Source organism: Carlito syrichta, unplaced genomic scaffold, assembly GCF_000164805.1.
Source record: "Carlito syrichta isolate Samal-C Ts95f unplaced genomic scaffold, Tarsius_syrichta-2.0.1 Scaffold309773, whole genome shotgun sequence".
Taxonomy (NCBI): Eukaryota; Metazoa; Chordata; class Mammalia; order Primates; family Tarsiidae; genus Carlito; species Carlito syrichta.
The window spans coordinates 607,054-625,857 of record NW_007253869.1 but is presented as its reverse complement, the minus strand read 5'-3'; the positions used below and the strand labels follow the sequence as shown (position 1 = coordinate 625,857).

At 40.9% G+C, this 18,804-nt stretch overlaps 1 protein-coding gene across 1 annotated transcript in view; it reads left to right on the top strand.

Annotated features, from left to right (window-relative positions):
* Positions 1-776: 776 nt before the first annotated feature.
* RNF212B (ring finger protein 212B) overlaps positions 777-18,804 on the top strand; it is a 35,854-nt gene continuing 17,826 nt past the window's right edge. The window contains exons 1-4 of the mRNA XM_008067789.2: positions 777-880; positions 3,024-3,124; positions 5,582-5,634; positions 6,411-6,485. Coding sequence (XP_008065980.1) covers positions 3,025-3,124; positions 5,582-5,634; positions 6,411-6,485 — 228 coding nt within the window. The 5' untranslated portion in view covers positions 777-880; position 3,024. The remainder of the gene's footprint in view (positions 881-3,023; positions 3,125-5,581; positions 5,635-6,410; positions 6,486-18,804) is intronic.

Genomic DNA, 18,804 nt, shown 5'->3' with positions numbered 1-18,804 from the left:
TACCACGCTCGGCTCATTTTGATTTTCTGTAGAGATGAGGTCTCGCCAAGTTGCCCAGGCGGGTCTCGAACCCGCGGGCTCAGGCAATCCACTCACCTCAGCCTCCCGAAGCGCGGGATTACAGGCTGAGCCACCCAGCCCGGCTTCTTCATTTTCTATTAGGTCGAAGTTTTTGTCCACTTTGTGACCACATTTTCCAGTGTGCTCTCATCGTGTGTTGCAATGTTATTAGGGTTACTTTCACCTTTTTGTTTCCGCAGTAACACGTGTGGGATTAGATGACAGTGTTTACTTGTCTAATCTTTCTTTTTTTTTTTCCGAGTTGGAGTCTCACCCTGTCGCCCAGGCTGGAGAGCAGTGGGACGCTCACGGCCACCGCAGCCTCGACCTCCTGGGCTCAGGCGATGCTTCCTCCTCAGCCTTCCAAGTAGTTGGAACTACAGGCGCGTGCCACCACGCCTGGCTAGTTTTTTGATGTACTGTAGAGACGAGGTCTCGCCAAATTGCCCTCGCTGGTCTCGAACCCCTGACCTCTGGCAATCCTCTCGCCTCGGCCTCCCAAAGTGCTGGGATTGCAGGCTTGAGCCGCCGCGCCCGGCCTGTCCAATCCTTCAATCGAGGAAATTTTACGAGGCCACTAAGAAGAGGCTCTTTTGCCTCTCAGACCACGGCGAGCCCAGGACGCCTCTGCAAGCCCCGCCCACTCCCGGAGCCACGCCCACTCGTTGGCCCACGCCAGGCCCCGCCCACGCCGCTCACGCTGGGCCTCTGACCACGCCTCGCCCTCTATATAGTTTCCCGCCTTTTCCAGCTCCTCTTGAGGAGAATTGGATGATTTCGGTGAGATCTGAGGATTCCTGGGCACACCGCGGGCCCGCAGGCAGGGAAGGCAGAAAATGAACTGGGGAATTTGAGACTGCCGAGTCCCTACCAGCCCTGGAAAGCAGGCGAGTTTTGTCCTCAGGGGGTCATCTTACTGTGCTAATTGCCTTTCATTTGTGGGGCTCCTCTAGTCAACCCCGGTGATTAAATTGTTGCTGTCCTTAAGGTCATCTACAGTGGGGTCTTTTACGTCGTTACGTGGTGGACTCTGCCACGCGTGGCACTGTGGGGTACTTTGCGTTGAGCTGCTTACTAGATACACTTTTATGGTAATTCTTGCCTTATGTGACAAAAAGTTTAAAGTATGGTGCACACTAGCCTTTCATTCATTTAACAGACGTCTCCATAAACCACTTTACTTTTTTCTTTTTTCTTTTTTTTTTTTTGACTCGGGGTCTCATTGTCGCCCAGGCTGGAGTGCAGTGGAACAATCATGGCCACCACAGCCTCAACCTGCTGGGCTCAGGCGATCCTTCCACCTCAGCCTTCCAAGTAGCTGGAACTACAGGTGTGCACCACCACATCTGGCTAATTTTTTGGTTTATTGTAGAGACAAGGTCTTGCCAAGTTGCCTGGGCTGGTCTGGAACCCCTGGGCTCAGACAGTCCTCTCTTCTCGGCCTTCCAAAGTGCTGGGATTACAGGCGTGAGACACTGCAGAGGCTAATTTTTTTTTTTTTAAAGGAGACTGACTAGTGGAGGAAGAAATTACTTTCTATTTTAATTATTTTCCCAATTCAATTTTACAGTAAAGCAAACTAGTGAATTTTATATTCTTAAGTAGCATATACAATACGCTACTACTAGTAATCTAATAATAAGATTTTATTACATGTATGAACTAATCATAGCTCCAGTCTGTGTTTTTGATATGTCAATATCCTCGTTTAAAAATCCTTCAGGCCCCTTGTAGGGGCTCACACCTGCAATCCCAGCACTTTAGGAGGCCAAGGTGGGTAGACTACTTGAGCCCAGGAGTTTTGAGACCAGTCTGGGCAGCACAGCGAGACCTCGTCTCTACAAAAAATAAAAAAGTCAGTCAGGCATGGTGGCTTGTGCCCAGAGTCTCATTACTCAGGAGGATGAGGTGGAAGGATCACCTAAGCCCAGGAGATGGAGGATGTGGTAAGCTGCTATCATGCCACTGCAACCCAGCCTGTGCGACAGAATGAGACTCTGACTTAAAAAAAAGAAAAAGAAAAAGGAAGTCCTATACACAAAGTCGCATTTACTTAGTTATGTATTTTAAAAATTTTATGAAATTGGTATTGGCAGAAAATACAAGATGTATGGTTACCATGTTGAACACAAAGGCTCTTTAAGGTTCTTTTGGAATAAGAACTTTATACAGGGGATTTAGGTTCTAATCCCAGAGTTACCACCAACAAAAGATACAACTTTGAACAAGTAATTTAATTTCACTGAACGTCAAGTACATCTTCTGAAGAATGGTGGGATTAGACAAAATATTAAATGATTTTTCAAGGCTCCTTTCAGATCTGTGATTCTGGGTTTCTGAAGAGTAAAAGGAAAGTGTACAAGCTGAAACCATACTATCGCCCTGTTTCCCTTAGATAAAGTGTGCCTCAAGTGGTTCATATGTGATCTTCTTCACTATCTCCTTTTGGCTCCACGCTCACCCTATCACAGGAAACTTAAAAAGTGAATAGATGGTTTTCATTTTTTTAAGGCTTGTTTATTATAATTACAAATTGGTGGTACATGATTTAATTTAGAAAACTTAGAAAACAAAACGTAAAGGCAACACGCACAAAAACTCATACCCTTACCACTCCAAAAAAAAAAAAAAATCTCTACACTGTCCTCATTGCTTTGCTGAATATATATATATATATATATATACACACATATATGTATGTCTGTATATATCTGTGTGTCTGTGTGTGAGTATATGTGTGTGTGTGTATATATATATAGAGAGAGAGTGGTGTAACAGTCTGCTTTTTTTTACTTTATAGGTACAGGCATTTCCTTACAACCAGTTGGAATACCTACAAAATGATACATCCACATCCCAATAACCTATCAGAAATTAAGCAAACATTGTCACCTATATTTTGGAACATCTGTTACTATGTTATGTCCCAGGTTATCCTTACACTTTCTCTTTTCCTGCTCTAGAATGGATTGGTTTCACTGCAACCAGTGTTTCCGAAAAGATGGGACCCATTTCTTTGTCACCAGCTGTGGCCATATTTTTTGTAAAAAGTGTGTGACTTTAGGTGAGTGACTTAACTGTTTTCAGATTCAGGCAAAAATGTTTTTACCTAGATATAATGATTAGCCATTCCTATGTGTGACAGGATAAAAATCACTTAGTAGGGCAATGGTGATGTGGACTGTAGGGAACTGTTGATTCTCGAAGTTGGAGGAATCCACTAACAAAGTAATGGTGCTAAATAATGTAGCAAAGCTATTATTTGAGCATCAAAAGGTACTTGTGAGTGTTTTGAAGTCTGTGGCAGAGAAAGCCACAAGGGATCCAACTGATCGGGGAAAAGAGATAGAATAAGAATAATGGACAGGAATGAGGGAAAGTTTGGCTGATATCAAGAGATGTTTCTTTTTCTTTTTCTTTTTTCTTTTTTAGACAGGGTCTCACTCTGTTGCCCAGGCTGGAGCAGTGGCATGATCCTGGCTCACTATAGCCTCCTGGGCTCAAGCATTCCTCTCACCTTAACCCCCTGAAGTAGCTGGAACTACAGGCATGCACCACCACCCCTGGCACATTTTTGTATTTTTCATAGAACTGAGGTCTCACTATGTTGCCCAGGCTAGTGTCAAACTCCTGGGCTCAAGTAATTGTCCCTCCTTGGGCCTCCCAGAGTGTTGGAATTACAGGTGTGAGCTACCATGCCCGGCCCAAGAACCATTTCTAAAGGAAAGTTGTCTAGCCTGTGAAATTAGTTTGGTTAGAAATGATGATGATACCTTTGCAGTTTAAAAAAGCAAGTTCAAGCTGGGCTCGGTGACTCAGCCTGTAATCCCAGCACTTTGGGAGGCCAAGGTGGGTGTATTGCCTGAGCCCGCGGGTTCGAGACGAGCCCGGGCAACTTGGCAAGACCTTGTCTCTACAATAAATAAAAAATTAGCCGAGCGTGGTAGCATACACCTATAGTTTCGTCTACTTGGAAGGCTGAGGTGGAAGGATCGCTGGAGCCCAGCAGATCCACTCTGGGGTGGCTGTGAGCGTGCCTCTGCACTCCAGCCTGGGTAATGGAGTAAGACTCCAACTCAAAAAAAAAAAAAGAAAAATTAAAAAATAAAATAATATAAAATAAATAAAAGAGTATGTTCACATGTACTAATTTTATGTAAACATCACACAATCCCAGGTGGTTATTATTAGTAGAACCATTTTACAAATGAGGAAACTGATTTTGAGAGGTAAGTGATTTGACCAAGTTCTCACAGCTATTTAGTTTTAGAAAGGAGACTTGGATTTAGGTTTTTGTTTTTTTTTAATGCTAAAATACTTACAAGATGTGTATATGCCCAGAAGAGGAAGTTAGGGTAGGGTGCTTTGATTTGGGAAGATGTCACAGAGGAGGCAATGCTTCAGTAGAATTTTCAATAATAAACTAAGTTTGCCAAGATAAGGCAGAGAAGATCATTCTAGTTTAAGAGAACAGCATGTACAGACATATTACATCACAAAACCATATTGTAGGGAACTACACATAGGTGGGATTGGTAGATTATAAAGAGTAAGGTAAGAAATGGTGAGAAATGAGGTTGGTGAGGTAGGCAGTGGCCAGATGGTGGAAGGCTCTGTACACCAGGCTAAAGAACCTGAACTTTATCCTACAGGTAATGGAGAGCTGTGGACATTTGTTTTTTCTTAAATAGAAAAATGATATTCACATATTAGCTCACTCTGGCAGCAATATGGACTGGGAAAAACCTTTTCGTCTCCAAGAAAAGAAGTCAGGTTAAGTAGCCTCTGGAGAAGCTTTTTTCTCTGTTTGAATCTCATGATCCTTTTAAGTTATCTGCTAATGTACCAAAGCTCTTTACTATGGCAACAGCAGCTCACTTTGGAGTGGTTTGTCTCTGTGAAGCATATGCTATGTGATGTTTTCTCCTGACATGGCATTTATCTTAATCAATAACCAGCACCACTACTAAAATTTTACTTTATAAGGAAAGATTAGTAATCTTAATTTTTATTTCTTTCAGATTGGGTTAATTGTGGAATGAGAGTAGGAGAGCTTCAAAGCAAGATTCAGGACTATTAGCAAAGTGACAGCAGGGCAGGAATAACTAGGGAGTTTATTATAGTACCCAATGTGTGCCTGCTGTCAGGTAGGTAGAATAAAACAAAAGAATAACTTAAAGTTAAGAATGTTAGTACTCCTCTCAGTACTCTTGTAAATGTACTCCAGTACTCCTGTTGGGGATTTAGAATTATCCTTCACAGAAGAAAATTGAGAATTCAAAACAAGAAAGGGAGTAGAGATATAGTATGAAAGCCTTAATTAGACTTCATCATACTCGTTTGGAAACATTGCTTTAGGGAACAGAGTTTAAGTTGATGTCTTTTATAGCAGAATAATATTCTAAATTCAGTAAGAATCCTGTTCTTCTCTTGCTAGCATACTTGACTATTACTATGTACTTTAATAAAATCTTACCTTATGCCTCTGAAAGCCAAACATATTTTTCCCTCTTCCTCCCAGAAAAATGTACTGTTTGTGGAACGGCCTGCAAGCATCTGGCTCTTTCTGATAATGTAAGTTTTTCTCTCCCTGTCACAAACCATCTCTTCCCATTCCTGGACTGTAGGAAGCATGTACAGAGTATAGATGATGAATTAAAAAAATTTTTTTTTACTTTAAAGATAAGGGGTACAATTCAGATTTAGGTATACAAGTGGTCATTGTACAGGTAAAATTTGGGCCTCCCTTTGGTTCAAGATCAGGTGTTATGTGCCCCCCTCAAGCCACCCCCTGGCGGTGTCCTGCTACTGCCAATCCCTTTCTTATTGTATTATGGCAAATGTTCAGGGTCTGCTTATGAGTGAGAACATGTTGCCATGAAGTCAAAAATTTTGTTCTTCTTTATGGCTGCATAATATTCCACTGTGTATATGTACCACATTTTTTAAATCTAGTCCAGTTTCAATGGACAGCATGGTTGGTTCCATGTTTTTGCTGTTGTGAATAATGCTGCAGTAAACATGCATGTACAAGTATCTTTTCTGTAGAGTGATTTAAGTGGTGAGTTTTTTTAAGGAAGAAAGAAAAGAAAACAAACTTGCAGAAAGTAGTTATAAAAAGAGGAGAAACAAAAGAAGAATTATTTGTGACCACTGTTACAGAAGCAGAAGATAAGGAGAATTTGGACATATAATCTCTTCTTGGGCAGTGGTGATCTCCTTCTTACTTACACACAGTGGAGATAATACCATGTGCATTAGAAAGGGTGGTACATCCTTTGCCATATTTGTCAGTGTTTTATTTAATTTCATTGTGGATATTTTCACTGTGTGTCTCATTCTCTTCATAGCTTAAACCTCAGGAGAAGATGTTCTTCAAAAGCCCCGTGGAAGCAGCTTTGCAGTATTTTAGTCACATCTCTCAGGTATGAGAAACAAAAGTGAGAAAAAATCTGATTCTCCAGGAAAATTTTAATTGCATCTTATTCCTTTCAAAGGTTCTCTTTAATTAATTAATTTTTGAGTCAGAGTCTTACTCTGTCACCCTGACTGGAGTGCAGTGGCACAATCATGGCTCACCATGGACTCAGGTGATCCTTCTGCCTCAGCCTCCTGTGTAGCTAGGACTACAGGCACATGCCACCACATCTGGCTAATTTTTTTTTTTTGGACATACTAGATCTCAGTATGTTTGCCCAGGCTGCTCTTGAACTCCTTGGCTCAATCAATCCTCCTGCCTTGTTCTCCTAAAGTGCTGGGATTATAGGTACAAGACACTGCGCGCCGGCCAAAGGTTCTCTTTAAACTGCATTTGTACACAATGGAGAGAAATTGACTGCTCTCTTTGCTTTCTTCCTTGATGATACAAATCCCAACCAGTTAACTTTTTTTTTTTTTGAGTCAGGGTTTCACTCTGTTACCTAGGCAGGAGGGTAGTGGTACGATCACGGTTCACTGCAGCCTTGAACTTCTGGGTTCAGGTTATCCTTCTGTCTCAGGCTCCCAAGTAGCTGAGATTACAGGCTTGCACCACCATGCCTGGCTAATTTTTTTATTTTTGTAGAGACAGAATCTTGCTATGTTGCCCAGGCTGGTCTTAAATTCCTGGGCTCAAGGAGTCTTCCTGCCTCAGCCTCCCAAATTGCTGGAATTACAAGCGTGAGCCACTGCACCCAGCCCTAACCAGTTAACTTTTTACTGACCCAGAATCTGTGCTAGGCTGTAAAAACCATCATGTGGCTAACTTCTTGTCTTGTATTTCCTACTTCTACTAAGTATTTTCTAGGATTAAAGAATGTTCTAGGAGCTTTATTATCTTCTCTGAAGATAGATACATCTTCTAAAAATTGCTTAGAATATTTAGGCCTGACCCTGCAAACAATGGATTTGGTGGTTTAACTTGTAACCATTTGTCTGTAGACCTAAGTTCATGAAGGTGTTTCTTGTTGCCCATTCTTATTTTTCAATAACCCTTCTAATAACACTTGACTTTTCATTTTCATTTTATTTTATTTTTTGAGTCGAGGTCTCACTCTGTTACCTAGGCTGGAGTGCAGTGGCATGGTCACAGCTCATTGTAGCCAGCCTTGACCTCCTGGGCTTAGGTGATCCTTCTTCTGCACAGCTTCCTGAGTAGCTGGGACTACAGGCACATGCCACTATGCCTGGATAATTTTTAAATTTCTTAGAGATGAGGCTTCACTATGTTGCCCAGGCTGGTCTTGAACTCTTGGGCTCAAGCAATCTTCCAGCCTCAACTTCCCAAAGCACTGGGATTACAGGCATGAGACACTGTGCCTAGCATACTCTTCATTTAGAGTTCACACCTGGTTGCCTGAATTTTAGAAAATATTTATTTTCTTGATGTGTCATATGTTGACATACCATTAACTTGGGTCAGGAGCAGTAGGAATGTAGAAGGTAGAGAAAAGGCAGGACAAACATTTGAGAGAGTTCCCAAGTTGTTTACACTTTTTTTTCTTTCTGTTCTTCAATTCTCTACTTAGATTATTTTATAGCCTCATGGGATTCCCTTCTTGGCATGTTTCTTGAGATTTTATCACTGTTCCCTTTCTGTTCTCTTACTTCTTATTCTTCCCAGAGTACCCCCTTTCTGAACATGAAGATGATCCCTAGTCATTTTTTGGTTGAAGATTTAATTTTTCTTCAGTGTCTTACCCCTCAATCCTAACTCTAGTGATAAAAGGAATTAAGGCTTTGGCTGTATCCTGTTTTTAGCTGCTTGGATAAAACATCATATTTGATATACTATGTTTAACATTATAAGGGGATAAAATCCAGCTGAGACCCAAGGAGAAATGTAAACAAGGTTACATGAACAAGAGAAAGAGCAGACCTTTGGTTAATAATACACTCAGGGTTAGTTAATGATCAGTAGTGAAATCATATGTAGTCTGAAACCTAACCTACCTAATCATGGGACCTATTACACATGGCCAAATAATCAAGATAAAATAAATGGAAAGGGTCAGTTAATCATCACTTTAGTACAGGGCAAGTTTGGTGAAGTCAGCAAAGTCTGAAAATGTGTTTTCCTAATCTGTGAAGCTGAATAAGTGATTCAAGTAATACCTAGATTGTTTCATTTAGGCTTCTGCTCAAAACGTCCTTCCTCAGTCAGTCCTTTACTGACTCTTCAGTCTAAATGGTAGGTAACCCCAACAGGCTTTACCTCTTACCCTGCTTTATTGTCTGAATCTTACACTGGAATATAAGCACCATGAAAACAGAGAGTTGGTCAGTTTTGTTTATTGTTCTTCATAAGTAGTGGACGCTCAAAACATTGTTGTTGAATGAATGAATGGAATGTTGCTCTAAATATTCATTTGTATTCTAACAATCCTTAATTGCTGTAATGGCCTGACAAGACTTTTTTCTGCTGCACTTTATGCCAGTAGTTGATCAAGCTGTTTGTTCTGAATTCTTCACTTACTTCTAGATAATTTTTCTGAGGGATTGGAGAGCCCCATATAGACCTGTTAGCTTTCTTCTATTCTCTGGTCATAGACTATATTCCATTACCCACAACTAGCCATCTTTCAAATATATGCCAGTAGTTGTTTCTTCTTTGTAAAAGCCCTTCCTGATTCTTGTTCTGTCCTTTGTACCCATAGCCACATTGCTCTTAACTCTGCAAAATACTTAACTCTGAAAAAGTGTTTTATTTTAATTTGTTTGTATGTCTCTTTATCTTACTGAACTGTGAGCTTTTCAAAGACAGGTACCTTCTTTGTATCACCCAATGTCTAATTAGATATCTGGCATAAATTAGGTGCATAAGAAATGTCTGTTAATTGAATTAGCTTAATAATTAGCATATTAAGGCTAGTTAAGAGGGAGAATATTCCAGGTAAGGTCAGAGCAAGTGGCCTGATCATATAGATTCTCATAGGCCATGGTAAGTTTAGATTTTTAAATTTTATTTTAAAGATGTGGGGTAAAATTCAGGATTTGGTATATAAGTGGTCATCATGCAGGTTAGATTTTTTTGTAAGTGCAATGGGACACCACTGAAGGGTTTTCAAGGAAATGGCATTATCTGATATATAGTTTTTTTAAAATTGGGATCTTACCCTATTGTGCAGTAGCATCATTACAGCTCACCTCATGGCTTACTGAAGTCTTGAACTCCTGGGCTCAAGTGATCCTTCTGCCTCAGCATCCTGAGTAACTAAGGCTACAGGTGTGTGCCACTATGCCCAGCTAATATATGCTCTCAATGTCTTGCTGTGTTGTCTAGGCTGGTCTCAAACTCTTGGCCCCAAGTGATCCTCCTGCCTCAGCTTCCCAAAATGCTGGGATTACAGGCATGAGCCACCATGCCCAGCTGATACACAATTTTAAAAGAGAATTTGGCCAGGTTCGATGGCTCAGCCTGTAATCCCAGCACTTTGGGAGACTGAGGCAAGTGGATTACCTGAGCCTGTGGGTTTGAGAACAGCCCGGGCAACTTGGCAAGACCTCGTCTTTACAATAAATTAAAAAATTAGACAGGCATGGTATTGTGTGCCTGTAGTTCTGTCTAGTTGGAAGGCTGAGGTGGAAGGATCTCTGGAGCCCAGCAGGTTGACGCTGGGGTGGCCATGAGTGTGCCACTGCACTCCAGCTTGGGTGATAGAATGAGACTCCAACTCAAAACAAAATAAAACAAAAAAAGAGAATTTGCTGAGTGGAGAACGTACCACAGAGAGGTGCCTAGCAGGCTCTTCATTTAGAGTAGTCTTGCTTAGATTTTTCCTATAGCTTCTTAACTGGTCTACAGTTAAGGAAGGAAGGAGAGTAGCTAATAAGCTATAGGAAAAATCTAAGCAAGACTACTTGGGCTAAAGTGGTGGCAACAGAAATGAAAAGGGATGGTTAATTCTGAGAAACGTTTTCCAGGAAGAACTAGTAGAACTTGCTGTTGATTTGGATATGGGAGATGAGAAAAAGAGATAAATCAAGGAAGACTCCTGGGTTTTTTGTCTTGAACAACTAGATGAGTTGAGCTTTACCAAGACTGAGAAGACTGTTTTCAGGGAAAATATGATTTTGGAGACATTAGGTTTATATCCTTGTTAGAAATCTAGGTGGAGAAGTCATGAAGGCAGATAGATTTACCATTCTGGAACTCAGAGCGTAGGCCAAGACTGGAGATACAAGTATGGAATTCATCAGGATAGTATTTAAAGTATTGGGACTGGATGAGGTCACCTAGAAAAAAATGTCTCTTCAATATCTAGCAATTAGGTGGGGGAAGAGAAGTTAGCAAAAAGCAGCAGAGAGGTAAAAACAAAGAGTGTGATGTCACAGAAGCCAAGAAAGGTAATGTTTAAAGAAGGAAGAAGTAGTTAGCTGAGTCCAGTACTGTTGAGAGTTGAAGTAAGAAGAGGACAAAGCAAGGTCAACTAGATTTGGCACCATGAGAATTGTTGGTTCCTCTCATAAGAGCACGTTGAGTATTGCCTTGAGAAAGAAAACTACATTGGAGTGCATTGATGGGTGTTTGTTTACACTGTCTGCTTCTTCATCCCCTAAGCCTCTCCACAGCCCTCTAAAGTCTGACTTCAGACTGTCTCACTGAAACTACTCTTCCTAAGGACATCAGTTGCATCCTTGTTATCAAATACAATGGATAATTTTTTTATCTTATCATATTTTATCTCTCAGCAACATTTGAGTTCTACTTTCTCCTTTTCTCCTTGAAACGTTCTTCCTTTGGCTACTGTAACCAACTTTGGACTCCTGTTTCCTTTTTGGATTCCTCTTTCTCTGTTATATTTCTCATAGTTCTACCCTACTTTTCTTGCTTTTTATACTCTTCATGGATAATCTCATTTACTCCCGTGGCTTCAGTTATCATCAATATGTGGATATTTTCCAACTCTTCAACCTCTAGTAAGTATCTCAGCCTTAATGTGATCTCAGATGAGCCTTCTCTGACCACTTTATCTAAATTAAATCTCCTCTTTAATTCTCTGTCATAGCAAGTTTTTTGTTTCCCTAAAAAATTTATGTAACTTGCATTTTTGTTGTTATTAATTATTTGCTCTGTAGACTGCAAGCTCCATAGAGGCAGGGACCAACTTTTGTTCATCGTTGTATTCCCCCACAATGATCAGGAAGCACTCAATAAATATTTGCCGAATTAATTAGCTTGCTCTTTCTTGAACTTTAGAGCCATATATCCATTTGCCAACTGTATATCTTCATTATTTCAATATGTCCCAAACTGAACTAATTGTTTTTAATGCCCTCCCACCCTGTCCTCTCCCCTTCCACACATACACATAGGAAAATGAAGTACTCTTCCTGTTTCTTTTTTCTTTTTTTTTCGAGTTGGAGTCTCACTCTGTCACTCAGGCTGGAATACAGTGGCATGCTCACAGCCATTGCAGCCTCGACCTGCTGGGCTCAGGTGATCCTTCCGCCTCAGCCTTCCAAGTAACTGGAACTACAGGTACGTGCCACCACACCTGGCAAATTTTTTGATTTATTGTAGAGATGAAGTCTCACCAAGTTGCCTACGCGGGTCTCAAACCTGTGGGCTCAGGCAATCCTCTCACCTCGGCCTCCTAAAGTAGTGGGATTATAGGCTCCTGTTTCTGTCATGGTTAATGATGACCACTATCCACCAAAAAGTCTAGGAGTCACTCTTAATTTTTTCCTATCTTTCCATATCCAGTCCATTATCAAATCATGTTAGTTCTATCACTCTGAAATATCTTCAATCTATCCACTTTATCTCTAACTTCCTAGTTCAGGCCATCATACTTTCCCATTTTGATTACTACAGTAGTTTTCTAACAGATTTTCTGGCCTTCAGTCTTCCTTTTTCTTATCAGTTCTCTATATTGGAACCAAAAGAATCATTTAAAATAGAAGTATAGCTAGTTCTCTGCATGGTAGCCTATAGTGTAGTGCACTATGCCAATCAGATGTCTGCACTAAGTTCAGCACCAATATACTGACCTCCCAGGAGTGGAGGACTACAGATTGCCTAAGGAGAGGTGAACAGGCACAGTTGCAAATGAAGCAGGTCAAAACTCCCATGCTGATCAGTAGTGCCTATGAATTGCTACTGCATTCCAGCCTGGGCAGCATAACTCTAAATTCAAAAAATATATATACACACATATATATATTTATATATGTGTATATATACATGTGTATGTGTGTATATGTATATATTATGTATGGTTATGTTATTTTTCTATTTAAAATATTTCAATACAGCCTTTGCTCTGAGAATAAAGTCCGGCCCCCTTAACATGGCTCATAAGGCCAGACATGCTTTGGTCTCTGCTTATCTCTTGTCTCATCTCTTATCCTCACTCCTTCATCTATAAAACAGACAGACTGAGTCTGTTTTAATTATTTATATAAATAATTTTCTCTATTGCCTCTAGCCTCTGGGTCTTAGAACATGCTATTCCATCTGTCTGAAACATTCTTGCCCTCAAACATATACATAGATAAATACGCATAGTGTGTAACACTGTGTTATATTATACCTTTCTGTTTATTTCTCTGTATCCTCCCATGAGAGCAGGGGCAATATCTGTCTTATCATCTTGTATATCAGCTCTTATTAATAGGGCCAGGTATGGTGGTTACGCCTGTAATCTCAGCACTTTTGGAAGCTGAGGAGGGAGGATTGCTTGAGGCCAGGAGTTTGAGATCAGTGAGGGCAACGTGGTGAGACCCTGTCTCTTTAAACATTTTTAAAGAAATTAGCTAGGTGAGGTGGTGTGCACCTGTAGTAGAAAGAAGAGGAGGAGGAGGAAGAGGAGGGGGAGGAGGAGGAACAGGAAGAGAAAGAAGAATAATTAATAGAATAATTCTCCCTCCCTATTGCCTATTGAGTTTTCCTTTAATGTACATGAAATATGGTAAAGTAGTAATACTGAGAAAACTGTTGGTGTAGAAATCTAAAGACCAAATCTGCCTGCTGTCTTAAAACTGTATTTCTTTGTACCAGTCATACTCCTTCACATATAATGTGAAATAATAATACTCATCCCGCTTTCTTGTAAAGATCCAGTGAGACAGTGTTTATGGAAGTATTCTGAAAGCTGTAAAGTACTTTATTGGTTTCAAGAAAAGAGAGAGAGAGAGAGAGAGAGAGAGAGAGAGAATGAATATGAATGAATATGCCAGACTTGTCTTTAACAACCAAGCTCTCACATAAACTACTAGAGTGAGAGCTTCCTCACTACTACAGGAAGGGCACAAAACATTCCCACCCTCATGACCTAAACACCTTCCTTTAGGCCCCACCTCCACCACTGGAGATCAAATTCCAGCATGAGATTTGGAAGGGACAAATATCCAAACTGTATATCAAACCTTCAGATCATAACAGGCCAGTAAAGTTTTTAGGTTTTACAGACTATACAATGTCTGCTGCAGCTACTCAGCTCTGCTATTGTCGCATGGAAGCAGCCATAGACAACATGTAAGCAAATGGGTATAGTTATGTTCCAATAAAACTTTATTTATAAAAACAGACAGCTGCTAAGTAGTAAGTAGTTTGCTTACCTCTAATTTACTTTATGGTTTTTAAAAGACTTTTGAAATCATGTGTTTTGATAACATACATACATAATTGTCATATATATATACTGTTGGAATAAAATCAGGTCAAGGCCTGATCTCATCAATAGACCAGAGCTTATCCATCCCTCACTTGAGTTAAAAATTTGCACTGAGATAATCATTGGTGCTTTTGAAGGAAAGCTTTATTTAGTTTGAGATTATTTTACTTGAAAATAAAAAGTGTTTCAAACCAAGCGAAGTAGGGACCAAAGGGAAGTCCAAACTTTACCTTTATGATGACCACTTATCTACCTAATCCTGAATTGTACCCCACATCTTTAAAATAAAAAACATTTTTAAAAAAGAAGAGAAAAAGTGAATCTGTCAGTATTTAGGAATTCTAAAACAGTGTAGTTGAGTTCTTCATCACTACCAGCAGGAGGTTGAGGAGCGTTAGGCCAGTGGGATAAGTAATATTGCTTTGTTTTCGTTTTTGTTTTTTGAATTGGAGTCTCACTCCATGGCCCAGACTGGAGTGTAGTTGCACACTCACGGCCACCCCAGCGTCAACCTGTTGGGCTCAGGCAATCCTTCCGTCTCAGCCTTCCAAGCAGCTGGAACTACAGGCGTGCGCTACCACGCCCAGCTAATTTTCGATTTATTGTAGAGACGAGGACTCACCAAGTTGCAGGTGCAGGCGATCTACTCACCTCGGCCTTCCAAAGTGCTGGGATTATGGGCTAAGCCACTGAGCGCAGCCAGTAATATTGCTTTGAATCACACAAACTATAACCTGAAACATAACTCTCCACCTGGTGGACTGTTGTGGCTCATTCAGAGTATTTATGACATCTTATTAACAGTCCTTATCAACAGTTCCTTATTGCTTTTGATAAGGAAGCATGTTTAGGATTCCTTTTTGCTCAAATCTTTTCTCTTTGAGCCACCATGATAATCTGTTTCAACTACAAATCTGAACATTTAACTGTCTTTGGTAGCTTCCTATCCCCTAAGTTTTGGACTCCTTAGAGTTCTTATAGTTCTTATAGTCCTTACAGTTTCCGTAATGATCGGTTCCTCTTCCTAACCTCCCTAATCTCAACTATAACTACCACCTCACATTTCATGTACCACCACAAGTTATTATGTAGGTTATTTATTGCCTACTCTGTTAGGCAGATTTAGTTCTTTGCAGTTCTTTTACATACCATATAGTTTCATACTTCTGTGCCTGAAATGCCTGACTTCTACATTCTACAGATTGAACTAATAGTTACCTCTTAATCATTATTTCTATGCCTTGTACACAGAACTGTTCTGTTCTGCAGATCTCATTGTGTTGTATTTATTGGTTCATATGTCAAAATGTCTCTTCTACTATGCTGTGATAAACTACTGGAAGAAAAGAACGCATGCTGTTCATCTTAGCATTTCCAGTTCTTGCGCCTGGCATAAAGTATTCAATTAAATTTTGGTAAATGAAAGCATGAATAATCTTTGCACTATATATTTTCTTCTCTGCCCCATGTGAGGTGTTTTCTGATACCAACCAGTTCTCTGATACCAACTAGGTGTCCAATAATTCAGTTGTTGACGTTCTAAACATTAGTGTCAGACTTCACATGTTTAGGCCTGAGTCCCACAAGACTGTTCAAGCACCAGCTACAAATAGGGTACCTAAGCTACCTATATTACAGACTGGCCAACTACAAATGTGGGGGTTCTTATAACCTGCCCCTAGCCCCCAGGCCTCAATAATTTGCTAGAATGACTCACAGAACGCAGGAAAGTACTTTATTTACTATTACCGCAAAATGGAAGAAATGCATAAGGCAAGATATAGGAGGAGGGCTGTAGAGCTTCCATGCCCTCTCCACCTGCATCACCCTCTCAGTACCTCCAAGTGTTTACCAACCTAGAATCTCTCTGAACTCCCTTGTTAAGGGGTTTTTATGAAGGGTCTATTACTTAGGGATGATTGATTAAATAATTGGCTACTGATGTCTAAACTGAAATCTCCAACCCCTCTCCCCTCCCTGAATGTGAGGGTGGAGATCATTGGCTGTTGGTAATTGAACTCAATCTCTAGACCCTCTCCCCTTCTGGATGTAGGGAGAAAAGAAGGGTTGGGTCTGAAAGTTCCAATCCTCTAATCAATGGTTGGTTCCCTGGCAATCAGCCCCCATTTTGAAGCTACTATCTAGGAGCCCATCAAGAGTTACTTTATTAACACAAACTCAGGTATGGTTGAAAGAGGCTTGTTAAGAATAACAATACACTCAGGAAATTCCAAGGTTTTTTTTGTTTTTTTTTTGAGTTGGAGTCTCACTCTGTTGCCCATACTGGAGTGTAGTGGCTGCTCCCGGCCACTGCAGTCTTGACCTGCTGGGGCTCCGGCAATCCTTCCGCCTCAACCTTCCAAGTAGCTGGAATTACAGGCGCGCACTACCACGCCTGGCTAATTTTTTGATTTATTGTAGAGATGAGGTCTCACCAAGTTGCCTAGGCGCGTCTCGAACCCGCGGGCTCAGGCAATCCACTCACCTCAGCCTCCCAAGGTGCGGGATTATGGGTTGAGATACCGAGCTTGGCTAAATTCCAAGAGTTTTAGGTACTCTGTGTAGAAGCCAGGGACAAAGACCACATATATATTTTGATATGTTTGTGTATCACATCCTGTTCAAAAAGACCCTCCCCAAATCAATCAACTTAAAAAAAAATCTTAAAACTGTTACCACATATAATTTCAAATATCTAAAAGTAGAGAAAATAATATAATGATACTTAGCATGTAATGAATTTCTGTAACTGTTCGAAGTTTATTACCCAATGCGCAGCAAGTCAATACACTGAGACAAGGTTGCAGCAGAGAAAGAGGGTTAATAGTAAGGCAGCTGAATGGGGAGACAGGAGGAAACCTCAAATCTGTCTCCCTGAGGAATTTGAGGCTAGGAATTTTAAAGGCCTTGGACAAGAAGTAATCCAAGGTATGGGGATTGTTTACTTGTTGAAGAGTACAGGGTGAAGTCATGGAATGGGAAATGAAGAAACTACATTTTTGTGCTGACGAAAATTTTCTCTGTGGGAGTCTTCAAACTGATTGGCATCAGCCATTCTGTTGGAATTCAGAATCTGAAAAACATCTTAAGCAATTCTTAAACAAAAGCCTGATTCTAACGTCAGAGATCCTATCTACAGCAACAATAGTGGTGCATGGTTAGTATCTAGTGCTAAGTGACTTTCAGTTACAAGCAGCTACAAGCCAAAGTGCAGCTTGATTAGTGCTTAATTATATTTCTGACCAGAATCTCACATGGAATTCTTGTTAATCTTTTGAGGATGGTTTCATTTCCATCACCCCACTTAAACAATGATCAACTGATGGCTAGTTTACTTCATCTATACCTCCTGCTACCCCATCCAGATTATTTTAAAGCCAAAACTAGATATTACATCATTTCATCTGTAAATATTTCAGTATATATCTCTAAAAGATATCGGAACTTTTTTCTTAAATATAACCTCATCATGCTAAAATAATACTTCCTTAAGATTAGAAAATAATCAGCATGTACATTTCCCCAGTTGTCTACTCAGTTTTAAAATGTTCCCACATGGCCAGGCTCAGTGGCTCAGCCTGTAATCCCAGCATTTTGGGAGGCCGAGGCAAGTGAATTGCCTGAGCCTGCAGGTTTGACACCAACCTGGGCAACTTGGCAAGACCTCATTTCTACAACAAATAAATATTACTGGGCGTGGTAGCATGCGCCTATAGTTCCTGCTACTTGGAAACCTGAGGTGGAAGGATTGCCAGAGCCCAGCACATCGACACTGGGGGGTGGCTGTGAGCCTGCCACTGCACTCCAGCCTGGGGCGATGGAATGAGACTCCAATTCAACAACAAAAAAGTTCCCACACTTTAAAATTTTGTTTGGGCTCGGCACCATGGCTACATCTATAATCCCATCACTTTGAGAAGCTGAGATGGGAGGATTGCTTGAGCCCAGGAGTTCGAGACCAGCCTGGGCAACATAGCCAGATCTTGTCTCTACAAAATTAAAAATTAAAAAATAAATTTTAAAAAAGCTTGTTTGCCGGGCATGGTGACTCATGCCTGTAATCCCAGCACTTTGGGAGGCAGAGACAAGAGGATTGCTTGAGCCCAGGGGTTCAGGACCAACCTGCGCAACTTGGTGAGACCTCATTTCTACAATAAGTCAAAAAATTCGTCAGGCTTGATGGCATGCACCTGTAGTTCCAACCATTTGGAAGACTGAGGTATAAGGATCACCTGAGCCGAGCGGGTCAAGGCTGCGGTGGCTGTGAGCGTGCCACTGCACTCCAGCCTGGGTGATGGAATGAAACACTAACTCAAAAAAGAAAAAAAGTTTGTTTGAATTGGATTTCTTTTTTTTTTTTTTTTTGAGTTGGAGTCTCACTCTTTCCCGCGGGCTGGAGTTCAGTGGCACACTTACAGCCACCCCGGCGTCTACTTGCTGGGCTCTGGCAATCCTCCCACCTCAGTCTTCCAAGTAGCTGGAATTACAGGCACACGCTACCACACCCAGCTAATTTTTTATTTATTGTAGAGGCGAGGTCCTGCCAAGTTGCCCGAGGTGGTCTTGAATCCGCGGGCTAAGGCCATTCACTTGCCTCAGCCTCCCAAAGTGCTGGGATTACAGGCTGAGCCACTGAGCCCAGCCTAAA